Genomic DNA, 16,344 nt, shown 5'->3' on the forward strand with positions numbered 1-16,344 from the left:
AAAAAAAAAAAATCAATAAAAAAATAAAAAAGAGGGTAATTGCAGATTAAAGGTATAGCTCACTGGTAGAGCACTGTCCTAGCATACAAGGAGGCCATGGGTTAGATCCCCTAGCACAGCAAGCAAAGAAGCCCAGAGGTTATTGTTTGGTAGTGGAAGAGTTTAAAGTCTTACTCGATGAGTTTTCAAATAGTATATAAAGTAAATAAAAGGAAAGAATAAACACTTATTAGGAAAGAGCCCCCAGGAGATGATGTCTCTTTGGAATATATCTCCATTCATTTTTTTTCCTCCCTGAATTCATTGAGGGCCTTTGTTTGGGGCCAAAGCCTCTCAGCTCCCCTGGTTACTATCTGGTAGTTTCTGTCCATGAGTTTGGCCCCTCCAGCACTGGCACAGGGATCCCTCTGTGCTCAACTGTTAGGAAGGGAGTTAGTGGATGGATCTCCTTCTTCCCCTTCTGAGAGTACTCTATATGGGGAGGAGATGCTATTGACAATAATGCAGAGAACACTGGTAGAAGCGGCTGCGGGGTCTAGGCTCAAGGACCATTGAATCTTGGTGTACCTGTTTTGGATGACTTGGATGCCATGTGGTCTTTCTTCGGGGACGCTGCATATTGCCCACTCTGCAAGCCTGTGGCAAGATCCTTTCTCTGTCTTTTGACCATTAGAGTCCACGGCATAGTACCCGGATACTCAGCATCTTGTGACTCAGCTAGGAGCTGCTGGGACAGCTCGAACTCAATCAGCTTCTTGTGCAGCATATCGCGCTCATGGAGCACTTGCTTCAGGCTGTCTCTTGCATTGTGGAGCTCAGAGACCACTTCATCACGCTCGTCACGCAGCCGTTGCAGGTCTGTGGCCAAGGTCCAGGTGGCTGCCTCATGCTCTTCTACTTGATTGTGCAGCTGCTGCACACGTCGTGACTGCTTTTCTCGTTGCCTCGACGCCACCCTTACTCCCAAGGCCAGAGCACTCCAGGCGCAGGCCCTCTTGATGGTGTGTGGTACTTGCTTATCGGCCACGACAGACTTCAGGCCGTCTTCTATATCCTTCCAGGGCCGTGAACGGAAGGTTAGGTAAAAGCCAGAACCACCACCATTCCTCAGCACTTCTTCATTGATGAACAAAACCACTTCGCAGTGGCGGAAACCGCTCTTGGGGTCCCTGAAGTCCACAGCCATGGCGGAACCTGTCTAAGGAGTGGAACACAATGGGCTCGCCCTTCACCTTGGTGCTTTGCCCAGTCCTTACTCCTAGCTCCTACCTACTTGCCTCCCCCTTCTCATCTAGACTAAAGCCCTGAAGCCACTAACACCAACTCCTCCCATGCAAGGGATTAACACGTAAGGGACGTCATAGACATGGGCTGTGAGACCTGCAGCACCTCCTGCAGGGACCAAAATGCAGTAGCACAAATAACTCTGGCTCATCTGATAAATTGCGTGTTTGCTTGTAAAGTAGGTCATGATAGTCCAGCTGTCCCGGGGACCACAGTGAGTCCAGAGTTTCCTCAGAGTTTCTGGAAGGTGGCACCCCATCTGGTATGGATTTTTTTCTCTCTCGCTCCCTTTTCCCCTCCTTGTCCTCTTCCTTCTTCTTCTCCTCCCCTTCTTCCTTTCCTTCTCTTCCATCGTCCCCTTTCTTTGTTAAGGCCTGCTCTCCCTGTAGAGTCCACGTTAGCATTGACCTTTCAACTCTCCTGCTTCCATCTCCTTAGTGCTGAGATGCCATACAGATAGGATTTGACAAGAATTTCCAATCTGGAATTGGAGAAAGCGGTGCTTTGGGGAATTTTTTTATGGCTCAACTCCTTGCCTCATGCATCTGTTTCTGTATCCAAATTTCTATGTAGTCCCAATTTCCCCAAGTCAAATATATGAGCGACACAAGTCCCTCAGCTTTGCTTTTAAATCTCCAGTCTTACTCTAGATGCCAGTTATTTCTATTCTAGTTCCTTCAGGCTTTTATGTTTGTTATCTGTCTGTTTATTTGTCAAGATAGGTTCTTGCAATGTAGCTTAGATTGGCCGTGGACTCACTCCTGATCCTCTGCAGTGCCAGGATTTTTGGTCTGTACACCCCTTGGTTTTCTTCAAGGGCCTTAGGAAATTTTATTACCCATTTTGCTGGCATATCTCCCTCTCTTGTGCTACTAGATAGCTTATTCCAATACAGCAAAGCTGTTCAAGTTCTTTCTCCCATGCTTAAACCCATTTCTTCTCTTTGTTCTGTGTCTTGCATCTGTCAACACCACCCTTTCTCTCTTCTCATTAGAGACCTTACTGTTGTTCTCCATTCACCAGTCAATGCTACCCTTTGGCTTCATCCCCAAACCTTTAGTGAGAGTTCTGAAGTCAGGCAGCAGTTTCTCCCTTACCAAGCTGTTGGCTCAGCGCTAGTGAATATGCCTTCTTTGAGATTCTGTCATGACTTAGGTGCTTTTCTTTTTGGTCTTTCTAAAAAGGTTTATGTTAAAAATTTTTTAAAAATGTAAAAAGTTTACATTTGTTTTATAATTATGTGTGTGTGTGGTGGGTCTGGAGAGATGACTCAGAAGACAAGAGTACTGGCTGCTCTTCCAGAGGACCTGAGTTTGATTCCCAGCATGCACACACTAACACACAACCATCTATCACTCCAGATGCAGGGGATCCAACACGCTCTATGGCTTCCCTGGACACCAGGTATGCATTGGTGCACAGACATGCATGTAGGCAAAACATCTAGCTATGTAAATTTTTTAAAAATAAAAGTTTAAAAATAAGAATTACGTGTGTGTGTGTGTTGTGGATGTGTTTGTAAGTGCTCATAGAGTCCAGGAGAGAGCAACAGATCCCTTAGAGCTGGAATTACTGGAGGTTGCAAGAGTCATGAGTGCTGGAAACTGAACTCACCTCTGCAAGAGCTGTGCAAGTGCCTCAATGTTGAACCATCTGTACAGCCCTGCTTTTGGCATGAAAAAAATCATTTTATTCGTTTAGTTTGCATGTGTGTTTGTGCACATGTGTGTGCTATGTCATGCATGTAGAGGCTAGAGAACAACTTTCCAAAGTCAATTCTGTCCTTCTACCCTGTGGGGCCCTGGAATTAAACTTAGGCCATTAGACTTGGCAGCAGGTGTCTTTACCTGCTAAGTCATCTCACTGGTCTATCATTTGGCATTTTTGTTAGCATATATCAACTGTAGAAAATAATGAATTATAGGGCCAGCTGTAGTAGTACAAACCCTTAATTGAAGCATTTGGGAGGCACAGGTAGGCAGATATTGGTGAGTTCAAGGTCCTCTTGGTCTTCACAGTGAGTTTCAGATTAGCTAGGGCTATTTAGTAAGACCCTGCCTAAAAAAACCCAAACAGACAAACAATAAGACAAATTAATGGGTCTCAACGTGACATTTTTATACATGCATATATGCGTTTTGGTTATAATCACTTCTCTTATACTCAAACACTACCTCATTTCCTTCCTCTTCCCAACTAGACATTCTGATTTGTTGCAATGCATCCCCTTTCCCAACTGCCTTTCCAGGGCTTTCTCCTTCTCTCTGGCTGCTTGATGTGGGAGAGTCTTCTGTTTTGTGTTGATTTCATTGGTTAAATAAAGAAACTGCCTTGGCCCTTTGATAGGACAGAAAATTAGGTAGGCAGAGTAAACAGAACAGAATGCTGGGAGAATGAAGCTGAGTCAGGCAGTCACCATGATTCTCCCACTCCAGACAGACGCAGGTTAAGATCTTTCCTGGTAAGCCACCTCGTGGTGCTACACAGAATATTAGAAATGGGTTAGATCAATATGTAAGAGCTAGCCAATAAGAGGTTAAAACTAATGGGCCAAGCAGTGTTTAAAAGAATACAGTTTCCATGTAATTATTTTGGGTAAAGCTAGCTGGGTGGCGGGAAGCAGCCCCGCCACTCCCACTACTACAGCTGCTTTTTCTCCTCCTTTCAAATGATTCACACTTCTGCTTTTATGTCACCTGTATTCCATACTCTCTCCCCACATAAGATCACCCAGAGTTTCCTACACACATACACACACATATATATTACTTTAAATAGAAGTTCTACATATGAGAGGAGACACTGGCAGTTGTCTTTCTAACTTGTTTGTTTTATTGTAATGCTTTCTAACTCAATCCATTTTCTTATAAAAATCACAATTTCATTTTTCTTTCTGGCTGAATAAAATTCCAATGTGTCTATGTGGCACCCTTTATCTATTTACTTGTTTTTATTTGTATTTGATTCATCTGTTGATGGAAATGTAGACTAGTTGGATTTCTTAGATGTTATGAATAGAAGAGCAAGCATCTTTATGTTATGCTGATTTAAAGTCCTTATGACACATCCCCAAGAGTGGTAGTATAGCTAGGTCATGCGATTTTTCTATTTTCAGTCTTTTGAGGAAGCTGCACACTGGTTTCCATGGTAGCCTCACAAGTTTACATCCCCATCAACTGTGTATAAAGGTCGCTCTTATCCCACATCCTGACAGCAATTGTTGTCATTAGTTGTCTTGATGAGAGACATTTTACTGGGTGAGAATGAATCTCAAAGCACTTTTAAATTACATTTTCATGATGACTAGTGATGTTGAGATTTTTTCAAGCTTTTATTAGCCACTCATATTTTTCTTTTGAGAGCTGTCTATTCAGTTCATCAGCACTTATATTGGTTGAGTGATTTGGTTTTTTTTGCTGCTTAATATTGTGGCTCTTTATAGACACTAGATATTAATCATCTGTCTGGTATAAGGTTGGTGAAGTTTTTCTTCCATTCGTTAGGCTATCTCTTCTCTACAGTGATTATTCTCCATGGTGTGGAGATCAGAGGACAGACTATGTTTACATTAACTTGGGTTCCAGGAATCCAAACTCAGGTGGTTAGTCTTGCAATACAAGTGCTTTTACCCACTGATCCATCTCCCTGGCCCCCTATGTACTATAATTTGAGATCAGATATGGTGATACCCTCAGTATCATTCATTGTACTTAGGATTGCTTCGACTGTGTACTTTTTTCTTGGTTCCCATATGGATTGTTTTCTTTCATTCTTTAAAGAATATCGCTGATATTTTGATAGAGATTACATTGAATCTCCATTTTTCACAACATAAATTCTGTCAGTCCATGAGTATGCAAGGTCTTAGCTTTTAATGTCTTCTTATGTTGAAGTTTCTGTCATAGAGGTCTCTTGTCTCTTTGAGTAAGTTTATTACCGGGTATTTTTTAAAATTTATTTATTTATTAAGGATTTCTGCCTCCTCCCCGCCACCGCCTCCCATTTCCCCCCCCCTCCCCAGATCAAGTCCCTCTCCCTCATCAGCTTGAAGAGCAATCAGGGTTCCCTGACCTGTGGGAAGTCCAAGGACCGCCCACCTCCATCCAGGTTTAGTAAGGTGAACATCCAAACTGCCTAGGCTCCCCCAAAGCCAGTACGTGCAGTAGGATCAAAAACCCATTGCCATTGTTCTTGAGTTCTCAGTAGTCCTCATTGTCCGCTATGTTCAGCAAGTCCGGTTTTATCCCATGCTTTTTTCAGACCCAGGCCAGCTGGCCTTGGTGAATTCCGGATAGAACATCCTCATTGTCTCAGTGTGTGGGTGTACCCCTCGCGGTCCTGAGTTCCTTGCTCGTGCTCCCTCTCCTTCTGCTCCTGATTTGGACCTTGAGATTTCTGTCCGGTGCTCCAATGTGGGTCTCTGTCTCCTTTCATCGCCTGATGAAGGTTAATATTCAGGAGGATGCCTATATGTTTGTCTTTGGATTCACCTTCTTATTTAGCTTCTTTAGGATTGCGAATTATAAGCTCAATGTCCTTTATTTATGGCTAGCAACCAAATATGAGTGAGTACATCCCATGTTCCTCTTTTTGGGTCTGGCTTACCTCACTCAGGATAGTGTTTTCTATTTCCATCCATTTGTACGCAAAATTCAAGAATTCCTTGTTTTTTATTGCTGAGTAATACTCTAATATGTATATATCCCATTTTTTCTTCATCCATTCTTCCATTGAAGGGCATCTAGGTTGTTTCCAGGTTCTGGCTATTACAAACAATGCTGCTATGAACATAGTTGAGCATATACTTTTGTTGTATGATAGGGCCTCTCTTGGGTATATTCCCAAGAGTGTATTACCGGGTATTTTTAAAGCTATTTTAAACAGCATTTGCCCATATTATTTCTTTCTTGGCAAGTCTGTTGTTGTATGGTTCATGTTGATTTGTGTCTTATTACTTTGATGGAAGTTTTATCAGTTCTAAGAGTTTTCTGGTGGGGTTTAAGGTCTTTCTTTCACAATCACAATGATTTAGAATCATGCCATATGAAAATAAGGATAGTTTGACTTCTTTCATTCCTATTTGTATATATTTTATTTTTTCTCTTATTATATTGCTCCAGCTAGGACATCAAGCACTAAATTGAATAAAAAAAGGAGATAGTGACAAAAAAAAGGGGGGCTGGAGAGATGGCTCAGAGGTTAAGAGCATTGCCTGCTCTTCCAAAGGTCCTGAGTTCAATTCCCAGCAACCACATGGTGGCTCACAACCACCTGTAATGGGGTCTGGTGCCCTCTTCTGTCCTGCAGGCATACACACAATATCAGAATATTGTATACATAATAAATAAATAAATATTTAAAAAAAGGAGATAGTGCACACTTTTGTCTTATTCCAAATTTTAGAGAAAACTATCACAGTTTTGTTGCCATTTAGTATAATGTTTTTTTAATATTTTTATGGTTTATTTAACTTTATTTTTTATGTGCATTGGTATGAAGTGTCAGATCCCCTGAAACTGATCTTCAGACAGTTGTGAGCTGCCATGTGGGTGCTGGGAATTGAACCCGGGTCCTCTGGAAGAACAGTCAGTGCTCTTAACCACTGAGCCATCTCTCCAGCCCCTCATTTAGTATAATGTTAGTCATAGATTTGTCATATAACTTTGCTCTTGTTATATTGAGGTATAGTTCATCTATTTCTAGTTTCTTTGGAGCCTTTATCATGAAAGAAGGGATGTTGAATTCTCTTGAAGATCTTTAGCACATCAGATGAGAGGATAATACAGTTTCTGTCCTTAATTCTATTTGTGTACTCTATTACACTTCTCTTTTTGCTTATGTTGAATCCACTTGTATCCCTGGAATTAAAACAGTTCAGCCATGTGGTATGATCTTCTTAATGTGTTATGGAATACATATTGTAAGACAGTTATTTAGAATCCTTGCATCTATGTTAATCACAGAAATTAGTCTATACTTTTCTCTTTTTGTTGTGTTCTTATTAAGTTTAGTATCAGAGTAATTTGTTTTTTTCAGGTTTAGTTTTGTAGTATCCATTGACCTTATATTTTATGGAATAGTTGAGAAAACATTGGTGTTGACTTTTTAAAAGCTTGAAAGAATTTGGCAGTAAGTCTGTCTAGCAAGTTTTACTTTGTTTAGATAATTATTAGTACTTTAATTCTGTTTTTGTTTTGTTTATGTTCTGTTTATGTTGTTTAAATAATTTTGATTTAATTTTGGTATATCATAGGTGTTTAGGAATTTGTCCTTTTATCTACTCTATATTTTTTGGAATAGAAAATTTTGAAGTATTTCTCATTAACTCTGGATTTTATTGGAGTCTAACAACTCCTTCTTTTTCTGTAATTTTATTAATTCAGGTCTTTTGGGGGATTAATTTGGTTAGGGTTTCTCTTTTTTTTTCTACTAAGAATCAATTTTTTAATGTGAGCCTATGTATTTTCCCCTAGTTGCTATTTTATTAATTTTTGTGTTGATTTTTTTTTTACTTTTTGCTGTCTACTGCTTCAGGGTTTAGATTATACTCATTTTTCTTAGACCCTAGGGTACATCAATAGGATATTTATTTGAGAGATCTCTAATTTTTTCACTTTGAAATCATTTTATTTCCAAAGCTTATAGACAAAAAAATAATCTAGGGAAGCATATGCGACTACTGGATACAATCTTGAACCTACTGCTCTTTTAAACATAATATACTATAACTAAATAACTTAATATAAATATTTGTTAGTTCTAATTATATATATATATGCATATATAAAACCTACTGAGTCCAATTGGTGTTACCCACTAGCACATGTGTGTAGAAGGGCTCTCCATGGTGGTATGGACAAACTAACAGGGGCCCCACCCCTGAAGAAAACTGACCTTTCTGTATCCTGACAGCATGGGCTTCCTGAAGCATCTCAACTAGAACTGAGCCCTTTTGACTCCCCTTTACATCATGTTGAAATATTGACTAGATTGTACTTGTGTAGATCTTGTGTAGACTACCACAGCTCTTTGTGAATTCAGCTGCCTGTTGTGTCCATAAGACAGTTTTGAAGCTACTCTCCACAAACTCTAGATCTTACAATCTTTCTGCCCCCTCCTCTGTGATGTTTCCTGAGCCTTATGGGAAGGGGCTATGAAATAGATGCCCCATTTGGAAATGAGTACTCAATAGTCACGCATTCCCTGCACTTTTCTCTATAATAATTTTCACCACTGCAAAAAGAATCTTCTCTTGTTGCAAGGTGAGGGCCCGCTTGTTTGTCCTGGTTGCCCAGCCAGCTTACACCCAAAATAACCACACAGAAACTGTATTAATTAAATCACTGCTTGACCCATTAGCTCTAACTTCTTATTGGCTAACTGTTACATCTCAGTTTAACCCATTTCTAATAATCTGTGTATCGCCATGTTGCAGTGGCTTACTGGGAAAGATTTGGCATGTCTGACTCTGGTGTCTCTCTCCTACTCTGCCTTTCTTCCTCCCAGCATTCAGTTCTGTCTTCCCCGCCTACCTAAGTTCTGCCCTATCAACTAGGCCAAGCAGTTTTTTTATTCATTAACCACTGAAAGCAATACACAAACAGAAGGAACTTCTACACTATTCTCTGATAAGAAGTGTGAGCTGGGCTAATCTATGGGTATGAGGATAAGTATTTAGAAGGCAGTGAGATACTATGGCAATTTGGCAGAATGATAGTATTAAATTCTCCCCTAGGGTTTATCACCTCTCTAGCCATGGATTTTTTTCCCCCAGACTTACCATATCAGGCATGAGTTTTTTCCTGTTGTGCAGGCCTTTAATTCATCCAGTCAGCTATTGGCTATGCCTGCTCAAAGTATTCATGCCACAGTACACCACTGAGCATATCTTTACAGGTGAGTTGTTGTACTTCACAAAGCCGACAGATGGATAAGACTGTGACTCTTTTTTCCTAGATGCCCACCTAGTACCTTGTGGCACTATGGAAGCTAGCCTAGCAGGAGGGACTGTAAATGGAGACTCTGCTTTGGTTTTCCAGCTGCCCAGACCCGAATAATCACACAAAACTATAGTAATTACAATATTGTTCAGCCAATGGCTCAGGCATATTTCTAGCTAGCACTTATATCTTAAATCACCCCATTCCTACTAATCTATGTATCTCCACGAGGCTGTGGCCTACTGCTAAGATTCTGGTGCCTTTCTCCTTCAGCAGCTATATAGCATCTATGTGACTTTGCCTTCTTTCTCCCTGCATTGTTTAGTTTTCCCACCTACCTATATTCTGCCCTGCCAAAGACCAAAGCAGACTCTTTATTAAACAATGGTAACAAAACATATTTACGACATACAGAGGGGAATCCCACATCATCTTCAGGTCCTGTTACCAAAGTGTGTGCTGTCTTTGTTTTTTTTTTTAATATAAGCACTCATAGCTGTAAAACATTCTTCTTAGAGTTGCCTTAGCTGTGTACCAAATGTTCTTGTAAATTGCATTTCATTTTTTTCTGTTTTATAAGTTAGAAAATCTTGAAATAGTATTTCATTAGTTTGAGGGTATGTGTTTGTGCATATATGTGAACATCTGTGAATGCCAGAGAAACACTTGTTGCATTTGACATTTCCTTTTCCCTTGTGGCTCCAGGAATCAAAATTGGGTTGTTAGGCTTGACAGAAAATTCCTTTACCCCTTGAGCCTTCCCATGTAGGGGAAGCCCACCCCAAGGGGGCGTGTTTGCCTCGGGCTAATGTTTACATATAAATCTGGCGGGTGTGAGCCCCACTGGCCCATTTTTTGTACTTCCTGCTCATCACTGGATCCCTGGTGTTGTAAGCTATTCCCTCATTAAAGTTTACTATTTCATATTAAGCTAGCCTGGTTATTATGCTGCATCATTCTCAGTGGCTTTAATTTTTAAAATTATATTGTGTATGTGTACATGTGTGGTGTAGGAGGTCCTTCTGTCTATGTGTTGCTCTTATTGGTTAATGAATAAAGAAGCTGCCTTGGCTTGTTGATAGGGCAGAACTTAGGTAGGTGGGAAAACTGAACTGAATGCTGGGAGAAGGAAGGTGGAGAGAAATGCCATGGAGCCGCCACTGGAGATAGATGTGCTGAAACTTTGCTGGTTGGCCACAACCTCGTGGTGATGCACAGATTAATTAATAGAAATGAGTTAAATTAATATGTAAGAGTTATCCAATAAGAAGCTAGAGCTAATGGGCCAAGCAGTAATTTAATTAACACAGTTTCTGTGTGATTATTTTGGGTCTAAGCTATCTGGGTGGCCAGGAACCAACAAGCAGCCTCCCACTATACATGTACTCACATGCACATGTGCATTGTGCACAATTGTATGTACATACATGTACAAGTGCAGCAAACATGTGTTGAGGTCAAGGGAAAATTTATGGGAGTTGATCTTCCACCATATGGGTTCCAGGAATTGAACTCAGATGGTCAGACTTGGCATAAAATGCCTTTGCCTGCTAAATCATCTTGCTGGCCCTTTTATAACTCTTGATGGGTTATATCCTGTGATGAGTAATCTTGACTGTTTACTTGACTACATCGATAATTAACTAAAACCCAAGAAGCTAGGCATGTCTGTGAGGAATTTTCTTGACTGTATCATTTAATATTGAAAGATGTGGGCTGGAGAGATGGCTCAGAGGTTAAGAGCACTGGCTGCTCTTTCAGAGGTCTTGGGTTCAATTTCCAGCAACCACATGGTGGCTCACAACCATACATAATGAGATCTGGTGCCCTCTTCTGGTGTCCAAGCATACATGCAGACAGAACACTGTATACATAATAAATAAATAAATCTTTAAAAAAAAGATTGGAAGATGCACCCTAAATCTAGATAATTTGAGGTGGGGAAACCCAACCTGAACCTGGGCTACACCTTCTAGTGGCAGTCCACATAAAAGACCATGGAAGAAGGGACCTTTTTCTCTTGGCCTACTTGCTCTTACTCTCCCTGGTAAGGTTATCTTTCTCTTGCTGAGGTAGGTATTCTTCACTGGTATTAGAACCTTATTCTTTGGGAGTCCAATGTAGAACAAAGACAAGCAGCTGTCTAGGACCTCCCTGGGACTGGCACAGCTGAGTCATCCAATCTCATGGACTGCACCTATCAGGTCCTTGGTCTTTCCATCAAGAGACAGCCATTGGGAGCCTGCCCAGACCACAGCCTATAAGTCACTCTAACAAAAGTAAAACAGCACACACACACACACACACACACACACACACACACACACACACACACACACACGTGCACATGCACAAGTGCACACACATACACACCCCAGTTCTGTTCCTTTAGAGAGCCCTGATTAATACATATCTTTTATTAATATGTAATCATCTTCTTTATCCCTTCTGGCTAATTTTGGATTGAAGCCTGTTTTGTCACATACTAGAAGAGATGCTTCTGATTGGTCTTGATTCTATTTTCTTGAAATATCATTTTATATCCTTTCACTGTCAGTTTGTATGTGTTTTAGTAAGGTGAGATTCTTTAGGGAGGAAAAAAACTGTACTTTGATCCATGAAGCCAATCTGTTGCTTTCAATTGTTGAGTTAAGACAGTTCAATTTTAGAGTTATTACTGAATGGTGTGTATCAATTTTTCCTTCATCTTATGTGTTTACTTATTTACTGTGTTGATCATGTTTGATTATTTCAAATTCCTTTTTTGAGACATGGACCTGGACGAGCTGGGGCTCTCTATATATACCAGACTGGCCTTAAACTCACAGAGCCTCTGTCTCCCAGTGCTGAGAGTAAAGGGATGTGCCTCCATTCCAAGCCAATATCCTAATTCTTATTTTTAATCTGTACTTCTAGTGAGATATGTTCTTTCTTGAGCTTTTGTGATTTATTTTTTCCTTGAGCTTTCTTCCTCTTCTTTGTGTAGTATTCCTTTAAGAACCGTATGCAACTCTGACTTAGTGGACACAAATTGCTTTAGTTTTTATTTTCCATGAAAGATCTTTCTTTTTCCTTTCATTTCAAAGGATAACTTTGCAAGATATAGTAGCCTTGCTTTGAAGTTCTTTATTCTCAGCATTCGAAATACATCAATTCATGTTCTCTTGGCTTTTAGGGTTTCTGCTGAGAAGTCTGCTATTATTCTGATAGGTTTGCTTTTGTAAGTGACTTGACATTTTTCTCTTGCAGCTTTCAGTATTTCTTTGTTCTTTGCACTTAATATTTTAGCTATGATATGACAGGAAAAGGCAGTTTTCTGGTTGTGTCTGAATAGAATTCTAAATACCACTCACACTTGGATATGTATTTCTTTTCTCAGACTTGATTTTTTGTTATAATTTCATGGATTATGTTTTATGTCATTAGCTCCCTATTTTATAGCACAGTTTTGTAGGTTTTGTGCTTGTAATCATGTCCCATGGGTTTTGACTATTGTGGAAGCCCGCCAAACCTTGACCCCTCCCCAGGAAAGGTCAAGACCATTCCCCCAGGCTATTTAAACTGCTCCCCAAAAGATAAACACATGGTCCCCCTGTCAGGTTCCCCTTGGGGCCACCCAAGAGTGCAGAAGTCCAATTAAACCTGGATATCCTTTAATTTGGTTTGTTTTGATTTGACTTGTTTGGGGTTTTGTGTCGGCAGAGAGCTCATGTTAGAAAATATTCACAACAGGTTGGTGTCTTAGTTAGGGTTTCATTGCTGTGAATAAATGCCATGACCATGGAAACTCTTATAAAGGAAAGGATTTAATTTGGTCTGACTTATGGTTTAGAGGTTTAGTTCATTATCATCGTGATGGGAAGCCTGACAGCAGGCAGGATGACATGCTGCGGGAGAAGGAGTTAGAGTTCTACATCTGGATCTTTAGGCAGCAGGAAGAGAGAGTAAGCCTGGCTTGAGCTTCTGAAACCTCAAAGCCCACCCCTTATGACACACTTCCTTCAACAAGGCCACAGCTACTCCAGCAAGGACACATCTCCAATAATGCCACTACCTATAAGGTTATGACATCCATTCAAACCATCATATTCCACTCCCTACCCCCTACAGGCAAAATGCATTTAGTTCAACTTCAGAAGTCTCCCTAGTCTATCACAGTCTCAACAATGTTTAAAAGTCCACAGTTCAAAGTGTCTGATATTCATGGCAATCTCTTAACTATAGCTCCCTGTAAAATCAAAATGAAAATCAGATCACATATATTTAATACACAATGGCACAGGATATACATTACTATTCCAAAATGTAGTGAAGGGAGCATAATGAGAAAATAGTTGACCAAGGGAAGACCAAATATCAGCAGGGCAAACTCCAAATTCTGCATCTTCATGTCTAATGTCAAAGCACTCTTCAGATATCCAACTCCTTTTTGCTTTGTTGACTGTAGCACCTATCTCCCTCTTGGGCTGGTTCTACTCCCTGTTAGCAGCTTTCCTACAGTATCCCACGGCTCTGGCATCTAACATCTTGGGTTCTCTAAGGCAATCCAGACTTCACCTTTACAGCTTCACACAATGGCCCCTCTGGGCCTCCATGTAGAGAGACAGCCCTGACATATTCCTGGCCTCAGCCACTTTCCTTAGTTGTGGAGGGAGAGTTCAGAACCCCTTTCTTGTATCCTTGATTCTAAAGGCAGAACCGTATGACTGAAGCTGCTGCCAAGTTCTGCTGCTTGATGGAGCTCGAACATGACACCGTTGTTCAAATACACTTGACCAGCTTTTTGTTTTCATTCACTGCTGTACTGGAACTTGCTCTGTAGACCAGGCTGGCCTTGAATTCAGACATCTGCCTGTCTCTGCCTTCCAAGTGCTGGAATTAAAGGTAATCACAGCTATGCCTGACCGTAAGCTTTTCTTTAATTCCTTTTCACAATTGGGAAGCTTAGGTGGGTGTGGTCTTGCTCTGAGGTCACCAGTCCCATTATTGCACTTAGCATCAGGCTTTACTTTAATCTGTTTACACTTCCTGGTGCCCCTTTTTCATCCAACTGTACATTTTGTGTTTACTCCTTTTTATTGTAGATTGGATAAGCGTGACCACTAATAACCACAGGACACAGTCAATTCTATGCTGCTTTGAAATCTCCTCTGCTAAAGCTGTTAATCCATAATTCTCTAGTTTAGCCTCAGGTGAATTTTTTGGGACAAGGGCAGAAAGCAGACATTCTTTGTCAAAAACATCACAAGAATGGTCTCTAGGCAGCATACTAAAATTCTTCCGGGAAACCTCTTGAGCCAGGTCCCCACAATAAAATCACCATCAGCATGGCTCCTACTAGGATGTCCCATTAAACCTTGCTTAAAGTGTTCAACTGCTTTCCTAATCCAAAGTCCCAAGTTCCATATTTCTCCAAGCAAAATCATTGTCAGGCCAATCATAGCAATACCCCAGTCCCTGGTACCAACTTCTGTCTTAGTTAGGGATTCTATTGCTGTGAAGAGACACCAGGACCACTCTTACAAAAGAAAGCATTGGGGCTGGCTTTATCTTTCCAGAGGTTTAGTCTATTATTGTCATTGTGGGAAACATGGCAGTGTGCAGGTAGACATGGTGCTGGAGAAGGAGCCGAGAATTCTATATATTAATCCTCAGGCAGCAGGGAGAGACTGCCATCATAGGCCTTACTTGAGCATAGGAGACCTCAAAGCCTACCACCACAGTGACACACATCCTTCAACAAGGCTACCTACTCTAACAAGGCCACATCTCCTAATAGTGCCACTCCCTATGTGTCTATGGAGACATTTTCATTTAAACCACCACAGTTGGCAACACTGGAGGGAGGATAGTCTACTGGCCACAGTTTTGGAGCTTTCAGCTTCCACAGTAATTGGTGACAGTACTCTCGTGTCACTACAGTGGATAGGGGCACCAGTGTCACAGCCTTGACTCCCTGTCACTGAAACCTTATAGCAGATAGTGTCCAATCCTCCTCTTCTCATGACTACCTCTTGTGGCCTTCTTTTGGCCACAAACTGGACTGTTGTCCCCAGTTCCATGACTGTGGTTATTTTTTGTTTTCAGGTCCTCAGAATATGTAGTTTCAAAAAATAGGCCCTTTCTCAAGTGCTGTGCTGTAGCACTCTGGGATAAGGGGAGCAAGATCATGGATTAGAAGACTCTCCAGTGCCAGGCTGCAAAGCTCCTCGATTCACTGCCAGTCCAACCCTCACCCCAGTAGATAGAAGGCTTGTGACACATGTAAGCTTTTCCTGCAACTGCCATCTATTGTCGCCTGGACTGCCTGTCGTACCTTGTAGGTTCAGCTTCTGTCTTTGTCCCCTGTTCCTCTCCTTTCCTCTTAGGTGAGAATGTTGCTACAGACTGCTTTTTTTTGCACTCTCTTTGTTTCTTGTCACTTTTAAGTTGTTCTGTCTCCCCTTTCTTGGACTTCCTGATGTTCTTTTTCTGTTCGTGACTATATTTATTACAAGACTCTTCTAATTCATAAAGGGAATTTCTAAGCTGTTTTACCCTGCGACCCACGGAGGAGTTTGAAACAGGAAACTGGTGTGTTGTGTTCACCATTTTCGTCTTTGGACTCCTGTTTCTATTCTGTATGCTCGTCCCAGATGTCCTCACCGCTCCTCTAATTCACATCCCGCCTCCAACAGAATTTTGAATTTCTGACATATATTATTGCCTTCTTGCTCTTTTTTTCTTGCCTTTTTGTCATCAGATCCATTACTTTTTATGCCCTTTGGAAGTTGGCTGTTTAAATTCTAAATTTACTTAAAATGTGGTGAACCACATTGAAAAGATTCTGGCTCTTCATGCCATTTGTATCCCAATAGTGGAGATAAATTAATTGTGATAGACATATAATTAATATAATAAAATAATGGTGGATATATAATTATTTCCACCAATTAGATACAATTGGTAGAAAACTATACTTGCTAAATTCATATATACATACATATATAATGTGAGGGATTTGGGTTTTATGGGAGTTTGAGATGGTTCTCTATACATAAGAATTTTAGGAAATTTTAGTGTTTTAATAAATACTTTTATTTTTGTGTATGTATGTGTATGGTGTGTGTGTGTGTGTGTG

The 16,344-nt window shown here is 40.7% G+C and overlaps 1 protein-coding gene across 1 annotated transcript in view; it reads right to left on the reverse strand.

The window, feature by feature from the left end:
- The window catches only part of LOC113457439 (testis-expressed protein 13C-1-like), a 2,327-nt gene extending 1,141 nt beyond the window's left edge, over positions 1-1,186 (reverse strand). Inside the window, exon 1 of the mRNA XM_026784782.1 lies at positions 568-1,186. Within this exon, the coding sequence (XP_026640583.1) occupies positions 568-1,186 (619 nt within the window). The remainder of the gene's footprint in view (positions 1-567) is intronic.
- Positions 1,187-16,344: the final 15,158 nt, after the last annotated feature.

This window comes from Microtus ochrogaster, chromosome X (assembly GCF_000317375.1).
Source record: "Microtus ochrogaster isolate Prairie Vole_2 chromosome X, MicOch1.0, whole genome shotgun sequence".
In the NCBI taxonomy this organism is placed as follows: Eukaryota; Metazoa; Chordata; class Mammalia; order Rodentia; family Cricetidae; genus Microtus; species Microtus ochrogaster.